At 39.1% G+C, this 17,796-nt stretch overlaps 1 protein-coding gene and 1 long non-coding RNA gene across 7 annotated transcripts in view; both read right to left on the bottom strand.

The window, feature by feature from the left end:
* Positions 1–3,626: 3,626 nt before the first annotated feature.
* Positions 3,627–4,975, bottom strand: LOC144015483 (uncharacterized). The gene is made up of 3 exons (XR_013282730.1): positions 4,700–4,975; positions 4,023–4,255; positions 3,627–3,751 (listed from the first exon to the last, which is right to left on the bottom strand). It is a non-coding gene; the product is annotated as an uncharacterized LOC144015483 (long non-coding RNA).
* A 496-nt stretch (positions 4,976–5,471) lies between these two features.
* The window catches only part of exoc3l1 (exocyst complex component 3-like 1), a 37,275-nt gene continuing 24,950 nt past the window's right edge, over positions 5,472–17,796 (bottom strand). For all 6 annotated transcript variants that reach the window (XM_077515505.1, XM_077515508.1, XM_077515507.1 and 3 more), the window contains 4 exons: positions 11,552–11,822; positions 11,276–11,431; positions 8,548–8,681; positions 5,472–8,432 (listed from right to left, as the gene is read on the bottom strand). In XM_077515505.1, the coding sequence (XP_077371631.1) occupies positions 8,246–8,432; positions 8,548–8,681; positions 11,276–11,431; positions 11,552–11,822 (748 nt within the window). In that variant the 3' untranslated portion in view covers positions 5,472–8,245. The remainder of the gene's footprint in view (positions 8,433–8,547; positions 8,682–11,275; positions 11,432–11,551; positions 11,823–17,796) is intronic.

Raw genomic sequence — 17,796 nt, 5'->3', positions numbered from 1 at the left:
GGACGCTGGCGCTAAGCAATTCACAATTTCGTTTAAGAAACTAATATTCTGCACTTTTGCCGCAGATTAATTTCCAATGAGGCGCTCTAAAGTGAACGCAAATTGATACTATTTTAATACCGTAATGTGCTCATATATTGTGTGGCTTCATTAACAACTCGTGAACAAAATCTGTTATATTATTTATTCATTATCCATACTGCTTAATGCTTATCCTCACTAGGGTTATATAAAATATAGATTTGATCACTTTAATTAGCTAAATGGTATATACATAAATGACATACAAATCTAAAAAGCCACTCATTTGGAATTTTGAAAATGAAGTGAAGCAACATAATAGGAACATTACACACTCCACAAATATGAAAGTCATTAAGTCAAGTCAAGTTTATTTATATAGCCCTTAATCACACAAAAGTCTCAAAGGGCTTCACATGCCATGCCCACAGTTGACCAATAGTAACAACATCCCCTGATCAAACCACAAAAGGGCAAGGAAAAACTTAAAAAACAAACAAACAAACAAAAATAAAAATAAAAAATAAAAAAACAGGGGAAAAAAATAAAAGAAATCTTGAGAAGGGGCCGCAGATGTGGTAATCCCCCCTCCCAGGATGACCAGGCTGCAATGGATGCCGAATTAAATCCTTGGATGTACAATGCTAACTTGCTTATTGCTATGCTTATTATGTATTTTTGTAATAGACTACAAGAGTGTTAGGGCTCCTGCAGACTCCCCATGAGCCCTGCCTGTCCCCTTTTCCCCTTTTTTTGTGTGTGTGTATATTTGTGCTGCTCGTTAGGAGAAGGAGGCACAGCTGAGGCAGAGGCCAGGTGTTGGCAATCACCGCCAAGCTACTTAAGCCAGCCCTGGACCACACCTCAGCACCAGATCATCTTATCCTGTTGTTCAGTCAGTCGTATCCAGCAATTATTGTCATTCCTGTCGTTAGTGCCTTGTTGCTCATGCCCTTTGTCTCGCCTCCACCCAGATCACCCCTGCTGTCTTGTTCTCTCGCCTGCCGACCTGCCTGCTCGCTTACCTGCTCCCATGGACCCTGGACCACGCACTGCCTGCTTGGATTCTACTCACTGCCTCACCATTCATTTGTTTGTGAACTCATTAAACCACTCGCATGTTAACCTGCCTTGCCTGTCATATCTGCACGTGGGTCCCGCTCCTGCACCCCCGAACTCTAACAGTACGATCTGGCTATATGGACCCAGGAGATATGGATTCTGCACGCCACAGCCAGGTTGCTCAAGGACTCCTATTGGAGCAGCATGGCCAGGCCCTCCTCGGTAAGGTCAAGGAGTTCTCACAGTCCCTAGCCTTGGTCCAAGCCAACTGGCAACACCATTCATTTGTTTGTGAACTCATGAAACCACTCGCACTTTAACCTGCCTTGCCTGTCATATCTGCATGTGGGTCCTGCTTCTGCACCCCCGAACCCTAACAAAGTTTTTTTTTATTTATTTTTTTGCCACTGATTGTGTGTCACCCCTGACTGACTTTTTTTTCTGAATAGTCTAGCTTGTTTTTTTTTTGTTTTTTTTTCCTCCCACTCAAAATTATATCACAGTTCCCAATTACACTCTTCCGTATTATGTGCTTCTTTTCTGTTGACAATTTAATATGTGTATGTTTTGTATCGCGATGGTTTGTTTGGCTATTTCATCTGTCCTCAATCACGTGTTGCAGAGCAGGAATCCATACGAAACAATTTCTTTGTATTTGGTTTGTTTTCTTGCTGTTGTATACTCTTGCATAACTTCCTATATCAACTCCCCTTGATCAATTAAAATTTGAACATTAAATATCTCATGGATTGGCTGGCAACCAGTTCAGGGTGTAGCCCGCCTCCCGAAGCCAGTTGGGATCCCCCTGCGACCCTTGTGAGGAATAAGTGGTCAAGACAATGGATGGTCATTAAATAGCTCGTGTTTGTATAGCGTATAGGTCGCTTGCACATCGTAATGCACCATGGGAGTTTTTCCTTCGGGCGCCATATTGGGTGTCCGCCGGTTCACAAGGTACACTCGCGAGTTACACGGTAGAGCTTATCAACCTGATGTAATTTTCGCAGTATTTTCACGATTTACCGGAAGATCAAAAACAACGATACAGGCAGAAGGTGTCTCTGTGTGGCGGGATTGATCCTAATTACGTCCTGACCAAGGGTGATTTTTTTTTTTGACGGAGAAAGCTTGCTGGCCAAATGTGACATCTCTGGACATCTTTCCCTACCTCGTGTTGACAACATGCTCCATAACACGCCAACAAATCCCTGGAGGCTTACAATTATTTTGTAAGCGGGTGGATACAGAGTGTAAACTTTAACATCGCATCAGAAGAAACGGTTGCTGTTGCACGTAAGTAAACCACATGGTGTTGGTAATTCTGCACACAAAAATGTTGATTTGTTCTCAGGCTTCCCGTTATCATTGTGTTTACATGCACAGCTGGGTTTACCTGATGTGGTTTTTCTAACAATTTTATAACAGGCAAATATGGCAGAGCGTATAAGAATAAAAAGTAACTATGCACAGCCTCCCCGTGGCTTAATTAAATTTAATGCTACCCTTTCACTAGTTACATGTTACTTAATCAACTTATTCTAAATGGTTAAGGTTAACCACTCTCAGAGGACGTATTTTTAGTTTCAGTTTCCAGTACAATAAAACGTGTTCATGGTAACTACTGAGCATACTGACAGCTTTTCTTATGATCTCACGGTTAAGGAGGCTGTCACAACACCCAATTTCTGTCTGGTGCCGGATGGCAACAATTCCCATCACTTGTCACGACAACACCAATAGTATTACCAGGTATGTATGGCTTTACTTTTTGTAGTTTCTTATTTAATTCTATGTTTCATATTTTCATTACAATGTTTGTCATATTTTCAGATTCAGGCACAGATGAGTTTAACTGGACGGACTTCTGCGACTTTGTGGTGTGGACAAAGTGTGATTGAGCGAGTCCACCCAGATCGCTCGTTTTGGCCAGTTGGAAAAGCCAGAGTTTTTTTTCCCCAAAATCCCCTCCTTACCTGAACTGCTCGGGAGAGCATTTACTAGATCAGCAGTGGACTTCCAGTGTTCCTGCTCAGCCGCTGTCACCTACCACTTGCTCATGTACTTCAAAGATGCGGAATAAAGTAGTTTTTTGTGCTGCAGCAGATTGTAAAATCAAATGATATCACTTGAAGTGTGCCAATCTAGACTGCCAAAAGGACAGTGGTTTTGTGACAAGTGTGAAACAAGGATTATTGGGAACACTGTAACACAGTACTGGTACTTGTCTTACATTAAACAAATTTAAAAGAGAGCAACTTTTTCCTCTGTACATAGCATAATGAAGGTCATTGCGTACCCCATCAACATTACATCATACCGTCATCTCAGGATGGTAGGCACCTGTGCTAAAATAAACTACATTAATTAACAGTTCAATTTTTAACCCTGAAATTACTACATCTAATCATTATTCACTTCATTTTTTGTGCTTTTAGAAATAATAGAGATTTATGCCATTACTTTAAGAGGGACCATATTGCACATTGAGTCAAATCCTGTCATTTGTATTATGTATAGCTTTGTAAACAAACCCAACAATAGAATTTGTATAAACGCTGCCTTTATTAGCGCCAAACAAACAGTCGCATGTTGTCCTCCTCCAATGCTTTGATGCTCGCCTTCGTTTCCATCATGTCATTGGCAATCAAGTCGGTGTGGCATGAGATCCCTAAAGAAAAAATAAAGAAAAAAATCACAAAAAAATACGGTACCAGTAATAGGTTTAATATAGTAAAGTAGTATAGTTTTTTTGTCAGTGTAAAAGAAATGTACACATTTTGTTGCATTTTTTAATGTATGAACATTGCTACAGGCAAATACTTATTTCTATAAACACTTCCAAATGTCTCTAAAATATAAGGTGCGTGTACACACACAAACAAACACATACATTCACTCATGCATACAATATATCATGTAATGAATTCTGAGTGGCATACCAGAGTCAATGATGTCAGCAGTACTTGAGGGTACAGGTTACTGGAGCCATCTGGCTGCATAACTGCAACAAACTCTCTGCCACTTCGAGTCGTCTTTTCTTTGCTTGTCTCTCCTGTGCACGTTCATATCTTGGCACCGACTGGGCTGAGACATAGATGTTGTAACTTGGGACCCAACTTTAATGTTGGAGCCCAGTCGGGATGATTGGACAGAAAAACGGGCGCAGGGCGACCTGTTAAAATAAACAAATATATAAACAAATAAAATATGGAAAGACTGGTTATTTTACCGCAGTAGGGTGGCCGTGAATAAGTTCTTTAGCATGATGTGTAGGCTACCGGGGGTCTGTTTTCTTGCATCACCCCCGGGGGTCTGTTTTCTTGCATCAGCCCCTTCTGTCTCTTTTTTTTTTTCCAAGTTTACATTTTGCCACCAAAAAAACATGTTATCGGCATTAAAAGCCCAAGACTAATCCATCCAATTTCAGCAGTAAACACTTTGCACTGGCACTACTTGGGTGAAAATGTTCGATGTTAGCTTTCGGCTAACGTCCGCTAGCCAGCTTGTACTACCGAACTTGCTTGCTCATGAATCCAAAACATAAGCAACTTGCCCATATATGGGCGGTCGAAACGTTATTAATCCTCATGCATTAAATAAAGGTAAACAAGCTTACCGCTCACAAAGTGATCGCTGCACACACGAGCCCAAAGTAACGACTTCCCTCCGGAGTCCGCACTCCTCGGTCTCCAGGCCCTGGTTCCTAATTATTTTCGGAATTCGGAAAAAAGACCGACCATTTTCCCCCTTGGCTTTGTTCGAACAGCCAACGATGCAGCAACAATGTACCATTTTAAACGCAGAAAACAAACGTGATAGATACGTGTTAGACCGAATCGCTACGTAAATGGAGGCCACCCAGCATGGCGACGACGAGAAATCCGAGGCGGAAGTGACGACATGTTCAAGCGACCTATTGTCATGCGCCTGTATCGGGGGGGGGGGGGGGGGGGGGGGGGGGGGGGGGGGTGCATATTCTGAATGGGAAAAGGAATGTGAAGGACCAGTCTCTATTCTCAAGACAATAAAACAGACTATTACTCAATTTATTATAAAAAAAAAAAAAAAAAAAAAGGCTCAAAAGGTAAGTAAGAGTCGTACAAAATGGGTTGAAAAGCAAAAAGCCCTCACACTAAGGAAGATACATTTTGTGTTGCTGTGACAGGACTACTTGGAAGACCTATTTAATATTTCCAAAGAGACTATATTACAAAGGTACATTCAGGGCCGGCCCTACATGATTTGGTACCCTAGGTGAAAATGTACAATATAGCCCCCCCCCCAAGCCCATAAAAAAAAAAAAATAGAGATATATTATATTTAATAGCACACCACGCAATAAACACCAAATTCCACAAATAAAAATAAGAAAAATAACAGAAGTATAATGCAATGCAACTTTTTATTGCAGTTTTTGAAAAATGACAGTATTTAAAACCTCAAAATGTTTTCACTATGTACATTAATAATTGTGTAAGATACAAAAAATAGTAAATGTATCAATATACAAACTTTGATATATCGTATTCACAGATTATGTGAATAGTGTGCAAAAAAACTTCACTAAATAACTTAGGAACATAACGGCAAATACTTAAAATAGTGCACGCCGGGACCTCCTTGCAGCAAAGGCATCAATTGGTGGGTCAAAGGATAGCTGCCTGGATACTTCTTGATTGATGCTGATAAGTGCCAGTCTAGTTAGCCGTTCTTGTGACATGGTAGACCTTAAATAGTTTTTATTAGTTTAAGCTTGGAAAAGCATCGCTCAGCTGATGCTACAGTCACTGATATGGTAGCAGCCACTCTGAGTGCTACCCACATGTTGGGATAGATTTCTCTAAGTTTTTTTTCTCCTCTAGAAAAACTAAAAGTTCCATGCTTGACATATTGGATTTTGGCCAGGGAAGAAATGACTGCATCTCTGCTAAGAGTTTTTTTTATTTATTTTTATTTTTTTTAATTTATTAGAGTACATATTGCACAAATAAGTAGACCCCGAGAAAAAGGCTTGTTAATTCCAGGCCTAGCAGACATGTTGCTACCCATAACAGTCATGGAGTTCATAGAAAATACTAGATGTCGTCGTTTTTGTTGTGGGTTGCATTTTTTATTTTTTTTTTGCATTAGTTAATTTGATTAAATTGAAGATTTTGTAATCTATGCATCCTATTACAACCTTACTTTCATGTGAGTCAAGTGTGTATTCTACAGAAAACATTTTGTCAATATTTTGGAAATTGTTCTTATGTTTATTGAGATATTGAACATCCATCCATCCATCCATCCATTTTCTTGACCGCTTATTCCTCACAACGGTAGCGGGGAGATATTGAACAAAATCTTTAAATTTTTCAAAGGGGGTATACTCATATATGCTGAGCACTGTACATGATGCAGCAATAGCTGATATAACTGAAATAGTCACCTGGATCTAGAAGATCGAGCTTTGTGTCACTCAAAGTACTGCTGATTGGTGCTTGACTGGCTGTTGCTTCAGCTGTACATTAAACAAAATACATCACTTCAAATTATTTTGGTGTTAAAGCAGGGAAAACAAATCCATTTGCATTATGATAGAATACAATGTAAAAAATTATGGCTGTTTGTATTAAATGCACCATTCATGCACTTACATTCAGTAGCCTTTGGTGAAGATGACACTGAAGGATTGTTTACCACAGCTTCTGCAGGTGCTTGTTGTGGCTGCAAATATTTTCTCAGTGCATCTCGTTAAAAAAAATGCATTTACTATATAGATTTTTACATTAAACCAGCACATAATTCTTATTTTCAATAAATTAATAAATTAATGTGGTTATGTGAAACAATGACTTGTGCAAATCCATTTGCAGGTATCTGGACTTACTGGCTGTTTTAGTTTAAACTCAGCAAGCGTTGCCCCACTCTTGTGTGCAAAGTAGCTACTAGCATGGATGTAATGGTGCAATGGTGATGTAATTGTAAACAAGTTACAAGCAAGCTAAGAAGCTAACGCTATTTTCGTGTTTATTTTATAAACAATGATGATTGACTGACATACATACCTCTACCCTGGGCCCGTTTTTCCTCCTCCTCCTTTCGCCGCTTTCTTAACTCTTTGACCGCCAAAAACGTTTAATGACGTATTCTAAAATCCTAACGAATCCAGCCAAAAACGTTAATTTACGTTTATTACGTTGTTTTTTCTCTCAATGGGCAGCGCAACGTCCTGTGCAGCGCTGCCTTGTCTTTAAACAAAAAATATTAGTGTCAAAGTCCCTGTTGTGCAAAAAAATGTATATTTTCACAAAAAGCTTTTGTTTTTCTCAATATTTTTGTGTTTTCGCTTTTGTCACTCAAATGACCTAATTTCAAATGGTGATTACTAAAGAACGGAATAAGGTAGAAACATGCTTTTTTTTTTTCTCATGAAAGAATTGAATCCAATCTTTCATATGGTGTCCACCATGTTTATGTAGTCATACTGTACAATGTTCTGTTTGCTTTGAAATTGAGTGAAAATGCTGGCACCGTTGTTTTTTTTTGGCAGTCAAAGAGTTAATGCAGCACCTGAAGGCTTGGACCTTTTCATTGTTGTCGATGTCAATGTATAAACAACACAAGTGTGCCAACCATCTATCTATCTTTCTAAAGTGCTGCCACTACACTCTGAGATGATATACGACCCCTCCCCCGACCTTTCATTCATTGTAATCGGCAGCAGCGGGTCAGGTTCAGGGCGCCAGGACAGCAGGTCGTGAACTCACAGTCATTTATTTGAAATAGAAGTAATAAAAAAAAGGAACTTAATAAAATATATTTGCTATATAACACATTTTATGTTAGAAAACACGAGAGGGGGGGAGGGCTTTTTGTGTTTGTGTTTTTTAAATTTTATTTTTTTTCCTTTCTGCAATTTGGCGCCCCCTCCACAAGATGGCGCCCTAGGCGGCCCTGGGTACATTCTTAGCAAAACCATACTTAGCGAGTTCACAAGACCGTATGCTGTGTTCTTTCTTGATAATGAGAAACATTGTTTTGACCCTGAGGAGCTGGGAAGGACTGTAAATCAAAAACAGCTTGTTGAAAAAGTATGTGTGATATATAACAGTACACACAGATGTGCATTTTAGGATGGTTCCTTTCTCTATTCAGAGTCTACAGGTGCAAAAATCGGTCATCATGTACATTTGGCAGTTGGCAGGCAGAAGGCCATGGTTGAAGGAGGCACCTGGATATCTGTGAAAATTGGGCGGTAACCAGCTGGCAGAGGGGCGGCAGTCTGTTGCAGCAGCTCCAGTACCGAGCCTCTTATGTCCTTGGAGATGTCACCACGGATGTCCAGCAACACAGACACATGCTCTTCACTGGACAGTCAAGAGACATAATCCATGTAGTAGCTTTTCTTAACATTCACACTTTGTTTTTTTTTTCTTCTTCTTTTGTCTCTAACCATGGTTTTCAAAAGCAGGTTTTGCTGACCTGATGTCGGGATATTTTGTTGCAAGTCCAGACACCTCAAGAGGCAGCATGCTGGGGTCTTTGAGTTTGATGAAGTCAGCCAAGACTAGAAGTAGGGTCAGTGGTTTCGCTTCAGATAGTAAGCCATCGCTTTCCTTTAAAAGTCAGGAGTAAGACCAAGAAGAAGAGAGAAATATAACCCAGAAGTAGTGTTGATTTCATCAATGTACACTAAACAAAACTAATTTCGTCAACACATATTTTTCACCAGACTAAAATTAGACTAGACTTGACTAGAACCCTAACTAATAAACAATAACCGGGACTAAATCCGTATGCATTTTTGTCAACTAATGAAATGTACTTCACTTAAAGACTGGATTAAAATCCATGGACATTTTAGTTCATGAATATGAACAAAAACGAGACTAAAATTATATGGTTCTGTAAAATCCTGTCTCTGCTAATCTGTCACTGTGATACTGTCATGATGTGACACACCCCGTTTCATATCTGCAGCTAGTGACACAACAAACATGGGACAGACATGAAGTGGATTTACGGTGAAAGTTAAAAAAAGGAAAGAAAAAAGAAGAGGAAATTATAGTTAATACGTAAATTACAGTATTTTCCGTACTTTAAAGCCCAACTAAGAGCCTTCATTTTTTTTCAAAAGCTGACCCTGCGCCTTATAATCCGGTGCGCCTTATATATGGATCAATATTGAGCCACAATAGGTCTCGCTGTCAAGACGCTATCGGTGACCCTGCACGATTGGTGATGCGCATGCGCAGAAGATCCCGCCATCTTGGATCGCTAGCTAATACTAATACTTTACCTCAGAGAAAATAATAAAACAGCTGTTTATTCATTTTGGGAGTGAATGGAGTTGTCAGAAAGCTGGTTTGTAATCTATTAATTTTTTATTTTTTATTTTTTATTTAATCTTTATTTAACCAGGATAGTCCCGTTGAGATTAAAAACCTCTTTTTCAAGGGAGTCCTGGCCAAGAGGCAGCAAAAAAATAAAGTTTGACTGACCTATCTGACTGTTTTGTTGACATTCCCTTTAGCGCAGCGCCATCTAATGGATGTATAACGTAACCCAGCCTCTACTGTAGCGCCTTATATATGGAAAACATTTTAAAATATGTCATTCATTGAAGGTGCGCCTTATAATGCGGAAAATACGGTACATAACAATTCAACGGCTATAACGTTCCAACAATAATGTTAATCTGACCGCTAACTAAACTGTAACGCATAGCATGGAGCCTTGTTAACATAGCCTACTGTAATTGTGTGTCAAGTTGTTCATCAAAAAGATGAGAGGAAATTTTATGTGAAATAGTTTTAGCTCCGAAATGTTCAACGTAATCTGCTGACAAAAATTTTTAAAAAAATATACAGGGGTAAAATAATTGTCCTGACTAAAACATCGACAGTTTTTGTTGACTAAAACTAGATAAATAAAATCATATGTTCTTCGACTAAAATAATGACTAAAATGCTACATTTATAGTCAACTAAAAGTTGACTATATTAAATTAGGATGAGGTTGATTTTGAGAAAAACTAACAACCCTGACTGAAACCGGACTGAAACTAAGACTAACTTTAAAAATGGCTGACAAAAAAATAAGACTACCCCAAAGTCATCTACACAGCATAGCTATACAATTTAATGTCATCTTCTGTAATTTTGCCTTTAAACTAGAGCTGTCAAACGATGACATTTTTTTAATCAGATTAATCACATCTTAGAATTTTGATTAATCATGATTAATCACTGACTTAAAAATGCTTTTTTTCCCCAACATATTTTGCCCGCTAAATTTGAAGCGTACCTGTTATGTGTTAATTTTTTAGACATTTAATGTTACGAGGATGTCTTCAAAAATTTATATTCACTACACACGCTCATCCTTCTTTTTCTAATCAATTAATTATTTGCATAATTTAAAAGGGAAAAAAATGACCTACGGCATATGTAAACATTTATTAAATGCTTTACTTTAATGCATGTAGTTTATTGCTCAAATTCCAACAGCTACCTTTAACATAACCATCTCCTGTCAGCTAAAAAGGATCATCTGCGGTCAAAATTAATAGTGTGATTAATCTGTGGAAATACAATGGTTAATGCGATAATTTTTTGTGACTAATTAATTAGTTAACGCTTTAACTTTGACAGCACTACTTTAAACACTACAGAAAGCGACACGTAGTAGGTCCAATGTATATCTTTGGCCATGGCTAAAGATTGATTCATTGTGAGATGTTAAGTTTGTTAGTTTGAAAAAAAACAAAAAACAAACTGGATTATTTACAGTACTGTAACCACATAAGGATCGGTACACTGTTACACTGTACTGTACAATATGTTTGTTGTCCACGCCTTGCTCTTGCTTAATAAATTATTTGTGTTTAAATGCATTTGTATTATTTGTTTAAAGATTTCAAAAATGAACTACCATAAATGCTCTAAAAATGTGCCATGGGAGTTTTTGACAAGTTTATTTCTACATTGCAGATTACATATTGCGGGAATGGTCTGAAACAGAACCACCATGATGAAGGGGGGATTACTGTACGCTGTGTTTATTTACGTACATTTCACACGTCTTACCTTCACTGGAATCAGGTTATTTCGAATAGCTTGCTATCTACCATTGCATTGTCACTTTGTAAATGAGGCATAACATGAAAATGGCCACATCACAAATAACAGTATACGACGATTTAACTGACCAGACCATGGAAAATGTCTCTAAACTGCTGTTCATCCTTGACCATCTGCTGAGTGAATTTCCTCCTTTCCTCAATGCTGCGGCATACCAGCTTCTTCTGCATCAACGCTTTGACATACTCCACCACCATTAACCACTGGGCTTCCTCCTGCAGACACTGTACATGCACACAGCAACAGTACATTTAATACCGATGCACTCCATAAATGGATCACTATACTATTTTATTTCACAAAGTTTTTAGTCAAGTACTAAGTCAGAGCAATAGCTACTCGACCTGTCGGCAAGGCGGCTGAACGTGGCTGTACAGTTCCAGATGATACTCCAGGATGTGGCAGAGTTTCGGAGTGGGCTCTCCCTGGAGCAGCCAGGGTCGTGTCAGTAGGCCAGTGAGGAATGGCTTTACGTCCAGCAGGAGCTGATCCATGACTATACGACAAGCCCTCCGTACTGCTCGATCCAGAGCTGCCAGTGGGTTGGGAGGAGCCCGTGAAAACTGGCCTGTTTTGAAGAAAGACTGTTGCTGCTGAAGGCTCTCTGTAGACTTTCTGGAGCAAATATTAGAGAAACATTTGACAATGTTTTCCATAAACCTGAACTGAAACTATAGAGTAATGAGAATGTTCAGTATTACATTTGACATGTTCTATCAACACACCTGTTCAAATGCCAGGCTTTTTTGATTTAAAGAAAAACAGACCAAGATAAATCATTTAAAAACGTTTTCTACCATTATTTAGGATTGTAGCGATACCCAGACGCCACGATGGGATAAATATCACGATGTTAACCCCACGGTACGACAATTATGTTGTGGGCAGACTGGCGATATATATATATAAAAAAAAGCTCACGATATGTATAGAAACTCATGATACTGTATTTAAAAAAAACAAAAAAAACAAAACAAAACACAATATTGTGTTTTTGTATATAATAACTCAACTCAACTCAACTTTATTTATAAAGCGCTTTAAGAAAAGGCGTTGCTGTATACAAAGTGCTGTACATAAACATCAGTTTTGCAGTAAAAAAGAACAAAGCAAACATTTTGAAGTGTGAATACAGGTTTTTTTTTTTTTTTTTTTTTTTTTTTTTTTTTTTTTTTTTTTTTTAATAAGTACATTATACATCAGTGAACAACTGCCTAATATTTAGTGGTAGGTCGTTCCAAAGGGAGGGACCGGCAACAGCAAAGGCTCGATCTCCTCTAAGCCTCCGCTTAGCCCTCAGTACCTCCAATTGAGTCTGGTCTGCTGATCTGAGGCACCGGGCAGGTGTGGAGGGGTGCAATAGCTCGGCGAGATAAGGTGGGGCAAGACCATTGAGAGATTTGAAAACAAATAGAATAATCTTAAAATGGATTCTAAATTTCACGGCCAGCCAGTGAAGAGAGGCCAGGATAGGGGTTATGTGTTCCCTCTTCCGGGCACCAGGCACTTACTTGCTAATGCAAGCACACATTGATCGCTTTACAAGCAAATTAGGTTCCCCTTCATCTGACAATTAGCATAGATTTTGAACATAGAAGGCCAAAAAATCCCTAATAAAAATTAAATTGTACTAATAAACTAGCCACTAGAGGGTGCTAGAACTGCACAAATGGAAATCAACATGACCTTTTATCAGATGTGTTCCTTTTCAAAATTGTGAACATGACGACAACGATATTGTGGCAGTTTAAATATCACGATATCACGACGTTGCCCTTATCGTTACATCCCTAAACAAAATATGCCTAATTAAAATTAACCTGCACTAATAAACTGACCACCAGAGGATGCTAGAACTGCACACATGGAATACAACCTCGCCTTTTTAACAGATATGCTGTTTTGATTATTGTGACATGATGATGGCGATATTGTGGTAATTTTAATATCGCAATATCACAACATCGTTACATTCCAACCATTAATGTAACCTACGTCGTATACAGGTTATATAAAACCTGTTCAATTTAGTAGAGTAAACTTTCAATTTGCGCTGTTTGTCACAACAATTTGATTTTTTCAAATTAACTTTTATTAAGTTACATTATTATAAACTCAAAAACAAAAACTGTTATTTATATGTGTACACTGAGGGCCCTATCCACTAAAGGTTTGGGTCGCCTTTGCACGGCGCTAACCGTTCAAAAAAGGAGCAATCCGGGAGCGCCTAATTCACTTAAACACGCGCAGATGGGGAAATCCGTCACTAAGTGCGCTGCCAACCAGAAAGCGCCACGGTGCGCCAGTGTTATTTGTACGTATGTAAATTAGGTAATTTACATACATTTGACGCAAAATATGCCCTCCCCAATGCAAATGAGACTCATTGATATGCCGCGTCTAATTCACTAACGCCAGCGCAAATAGCCACACCGCGTTTGCGTGACGCAAATAACGTTTTTGGAAAGCATGTATTTACCTGCCGCAACCTCGATCCCGGGATCATAACAGCAGTGCATGGCACGTCGCTCTCTGGCTGATCACGCAGAGAGGAGAGAGAGAGCGAGGGAGGGGGAAATTTTTATATGTTTGTTTTAGGATACATAACATAACCTGGGCTGATCGGCAATGGCCGGGAGGCATTTTCCGATCATTTTTACGTGCCAGATGCATACTGTACGCCCACGCCAACCTCTGAAAATATATTTTTAAAAAACGGTCACACCAATAAATTGTACTTTATGAATGAATGACGCCGTTGTCGTCCTCTCTGCTCTGTACAGCTTAATGGCGCTATAAACGCTTAGTCTCGATCCAAGCTCGCTTTCTGATAATGTCATCTTTCTCGCAACTGTTACTATAACAACCATGTTCTTGGCGCAAATCCATTGCCAAGTGTGGTAAATCAGGTGCAAATTTGCTCCAAGCTGTCAGTTTTGTGGGCGTGTTTGCGCTGGTATATCATTAGAGCAATATCCTTAGTGAATAGGTGGGTAACTGGGCGCAGACTGCGGGTGCAGTTGTGGTGCAATATTTCGCGCTATTACCGGACACAGCGCATTCTTAGTGAATATGACCCTAAGAATACACATGGGCACATATAGGCTTCTATTACAGTGGACTGTGTGATTAACCCCAGGATTGAGGTGTCTGCAGGTAAGTGAAGATATAGGAATTTATTTTACTATGCTGTCCAGAATATAAAAAATTGCACTTTCCATCTATTTATAACATCTTTCATCATTCTCCTTTATCACACATACACCATTTTTTTTAAATTCTTTTGGCAGCAGGAGGGTTGTATTTACAGTTTTTTCACGATTGTTAACACACAGAAATGTAACTTTGGCACAATTGGCACAACCTTAACTTCATGTACCAATCGCTTGACCCGAATTGTCACTACTTGACACTCCCTTATGACTCCCTTAGACTCTGACTTTCCTTCTTTACACTCTGACACCAATTGCAAATCACCTTGTTGTCTAAGCACAATTCTCAGTTATTGCACACACCTCTCATGTAAAAGCTCAAGGCTTCAACCGACAATACACTCTGCAGTCAATTGCACATTACACACACTTTTCATGTGACATCTCAGTGGTATCAACCTATAACACACAAGTGTTCAAAACTCAACACATTCCAATCTGGTGAGCAATTAGCAATCAGGACTGCAGTATATAAGTGTCTTGAGCCTCCTCCTTTGTGTTTGGTGAATGGAGCAGGACAGAGGAGCAGGAGAAGGACAGAGAGGAGCAGCAGAGAGGAGAACTGGAGGAGGAGTAAGAAGACGGAGAACTATTATATCCAATGATTTTCAGGCCACTGTGATAGACCATGTGCTGAACCATGGTTTGAGCATGAGGAAGGCTGGTCTGAGGGTCTTGCTGCTGGCCTTCCTTGATCACCTCCACGAACAACTTGTTCCACCAGATCACATTGATGATCCATAAAGATTTACTGAAATTATGTTGTCATCTGGGACAATATGAGTTTCCACCGGATATAGGGAGAACACCTGTGAGGTGGACGAGGCCCTTTGGCCTGACAGAAACCGAAGGCATCATGATGCTTGATCATGATTAGATCTCAATCATGTACAAAAATAAAACATTTTGGCTGCATATTTGTGTGCTGTTTTAAGTTTGTTTGATGAAAAAAATTAAGCTACACTGAGTCATTTTTACAAATGGAGAAATATCTTATTTTCCAGAATCATTGTCATTCATATGGTGTGATCCATTTTACAAATTGTGTTTTCAATTTTGCACTACAATGTGCTGTAAATATTTGGTAGTGTGCAGCAAAAGCTTAGTTGTGTGTGCTCAATGAATGCGATGTCATTGGAAAATACGACTGTGTGTTGCAAATGAAAACTAAACTCAACTCATGTTTATTTATAAAGCGCTTTCAAACAGCTTGAACTGTCACAAAGTGCTTTACAGAAAGACAAAAGAAAACTAGAGCTGCGAGCAGCTATAAAGGGCCCTCGCAGCCCGGGCCACGTTGGGGTCCTTGCACGTTGGGGTACTTGCACGTTGGGGTACTGGCATATTGGAAGCAAAATTTCTTTGAAAATGGCATAATAAACGTTTAGATGTAGAATATTTTTTTGCCAGTGTGTGTGTCAAGCTCAACGGGTTTTGGTGATTGTTAAGACCTGCAAAAATCAGCGTCCTTTTTTATTTTTAGGCAATGAGTTGCCCTGATTGGTATTTTTTGTAAAAGTGTATATACACATCATCGCTCGTTGTACTCATTGCACAATGTTACTTTTATTGTCCAAAGGGGCAATCAAAAATGAATAAAAAAAAATGGAAACGTACATACGTTTGGATCGGTGTGAAGCCAGTGAACAATTTGAGTGGTGGAAACTAAAAGAATATTCATAAATGACTTAGTTATCACACTTAGAATGAGTGTACATTTTTTGTACAAAATACCGTATGTGGGGTATTTTTTTTATTTTTTATTAAGCCTCAAGGGCTAGGTGGCGCTGTATTTATAACTGAATGTTGTATAGAGATACCTTCAGGCCTTGATTATAAGCATACATGTCAAGTGTGGGATTTTTTTTGGAGCATGTACCGTGCAGTTATTAAGCATATCCTTCATTCACGATATTGCTTTTAATGTCCATAGAGGCTATCAAAAATAAATAAAAATATATATATGTTTGGATAAGTCTGATGCCAGTGAACATTTTGAGGGGTGGAAACTAAAATAATATTCATAAATGACTTAGTTATCACACTTAGAATGAGTTTACATTTTTTGTACAAAATACCGTATGTGGGGTATTTTTTTTTTATGCCTCAAGGGCTAGGTGGCGCTGCATATATAACTGAATGTTGTCATAGAGATAGCTTCAGGCCTTGACGATAAACATACATGTCAAGTTTGGGATTTTTTGGAGCATGTACTGGGGAGTTATCAAGCATATCCTTTTTCATTGTGAAACGTGTTTACAATTTTTGTAAAAATACCGTAAGTGGGGTATTTTTTTTTTCATGCCTCAAGGGCTAGGTGGCGCTGCATATATAAATGAATGTTGTCATAGAGATAGCTTCAGGCCTTGACTATAAACATACATGTCAAGTTTGGGATTTTTTGGAGCATGTACCGGGGAGTTATTAAGCATATCCTTTTTCAGTGCGAAACACAAATTTTGATGCCCGGCCCTCATCATATAGTAGTTCGAAAAGTCAAGATTTTTCCCCCTGTCGTTGGCACAGGTCTTGACATGGTCCAGGTCAAGTCTTAACTCAGTCGGATGAAACGTGTAGGAGAAGTGGGCAAAAGTATGCCCCCTGTAAATGTGCAAAAATCGTCAAAAATGGGACATTCAAAAATTCGTAGCTCACTTCCTGTTCATTTTAGCCTATGGTTCTAAGAGACTTTTTTGTAGGTCTTGGGCTCCCTCATACACCTAAAAATATTTGTCGTTCTTGCTTAAACGTACAACCGGGGCTGCTTCGTTACAAATTTCTAGGGGGCGCTATTGAGTCTTTTTTTCAAAAATAGCACAATCAACAATAAAATACTGCTTATTGTACAAGGCCAGATGTGTGTGCCAAATTTCATGAGTTTCTGTGCATGTTTAGACCCTCAAAACTGGCGTTGTTTTCTTGGCGAACAGCGCTTAGCCACGCCCACAGCAATTCGCGAAAACTCACAAACTTCGTGTTGTGACACCGTGAAGGCCGAAACCCTCATCTGAGCAAATATGAGGTCGGTCCAGTTCACGTGTTTGGAGAAAAACGTAGAAGAAAATTCGTAAGAAAAAAATTGCCACTAGGTGGCGCTATCAGTAAGATGAAATATAAGTTCGTAGATGTCTTTAGGGCTGGACTCTCATCGATTGTGTGAAATTTTGAGAAGATAGGATCATCTCGGTCAAGTTAATGCAGCTTTTATTGTCACAAAAAATCTTCAAAATTTGCGTCCCCGTAGCGGCCACGCCCTTTGGCAAAAAGTTACAATATTTGGTGTGGGGCATGATCAACATCTTAAGGCTTTTCTGACCAATTTTCAACTGGATCCCTTCAACGAGCTCAGCGCAGTATCTAAAAACGTAAAGTATGAC

Source organism: Festucalex cinctus, chromosome 3, assembly GCF_051991245.1.
Source record: "Festucalex cinctus isolate MCC-2025b chromosome 3, RoL_Fcin_1.0, whole genome shotgun sequence".
Classification (NCBI taxonomy): domain Eukaryota; kingdom Metazoa; phylum Chordata; class Actinopteri; order Syngnathiformes; family Syngnathidae; genus Festucalex; species Festucalex cinctus.
Note: the sequence above shows the minus strand (reverse complement) of the source record. Positions and strands in the feature narration are given on the sequence as shown.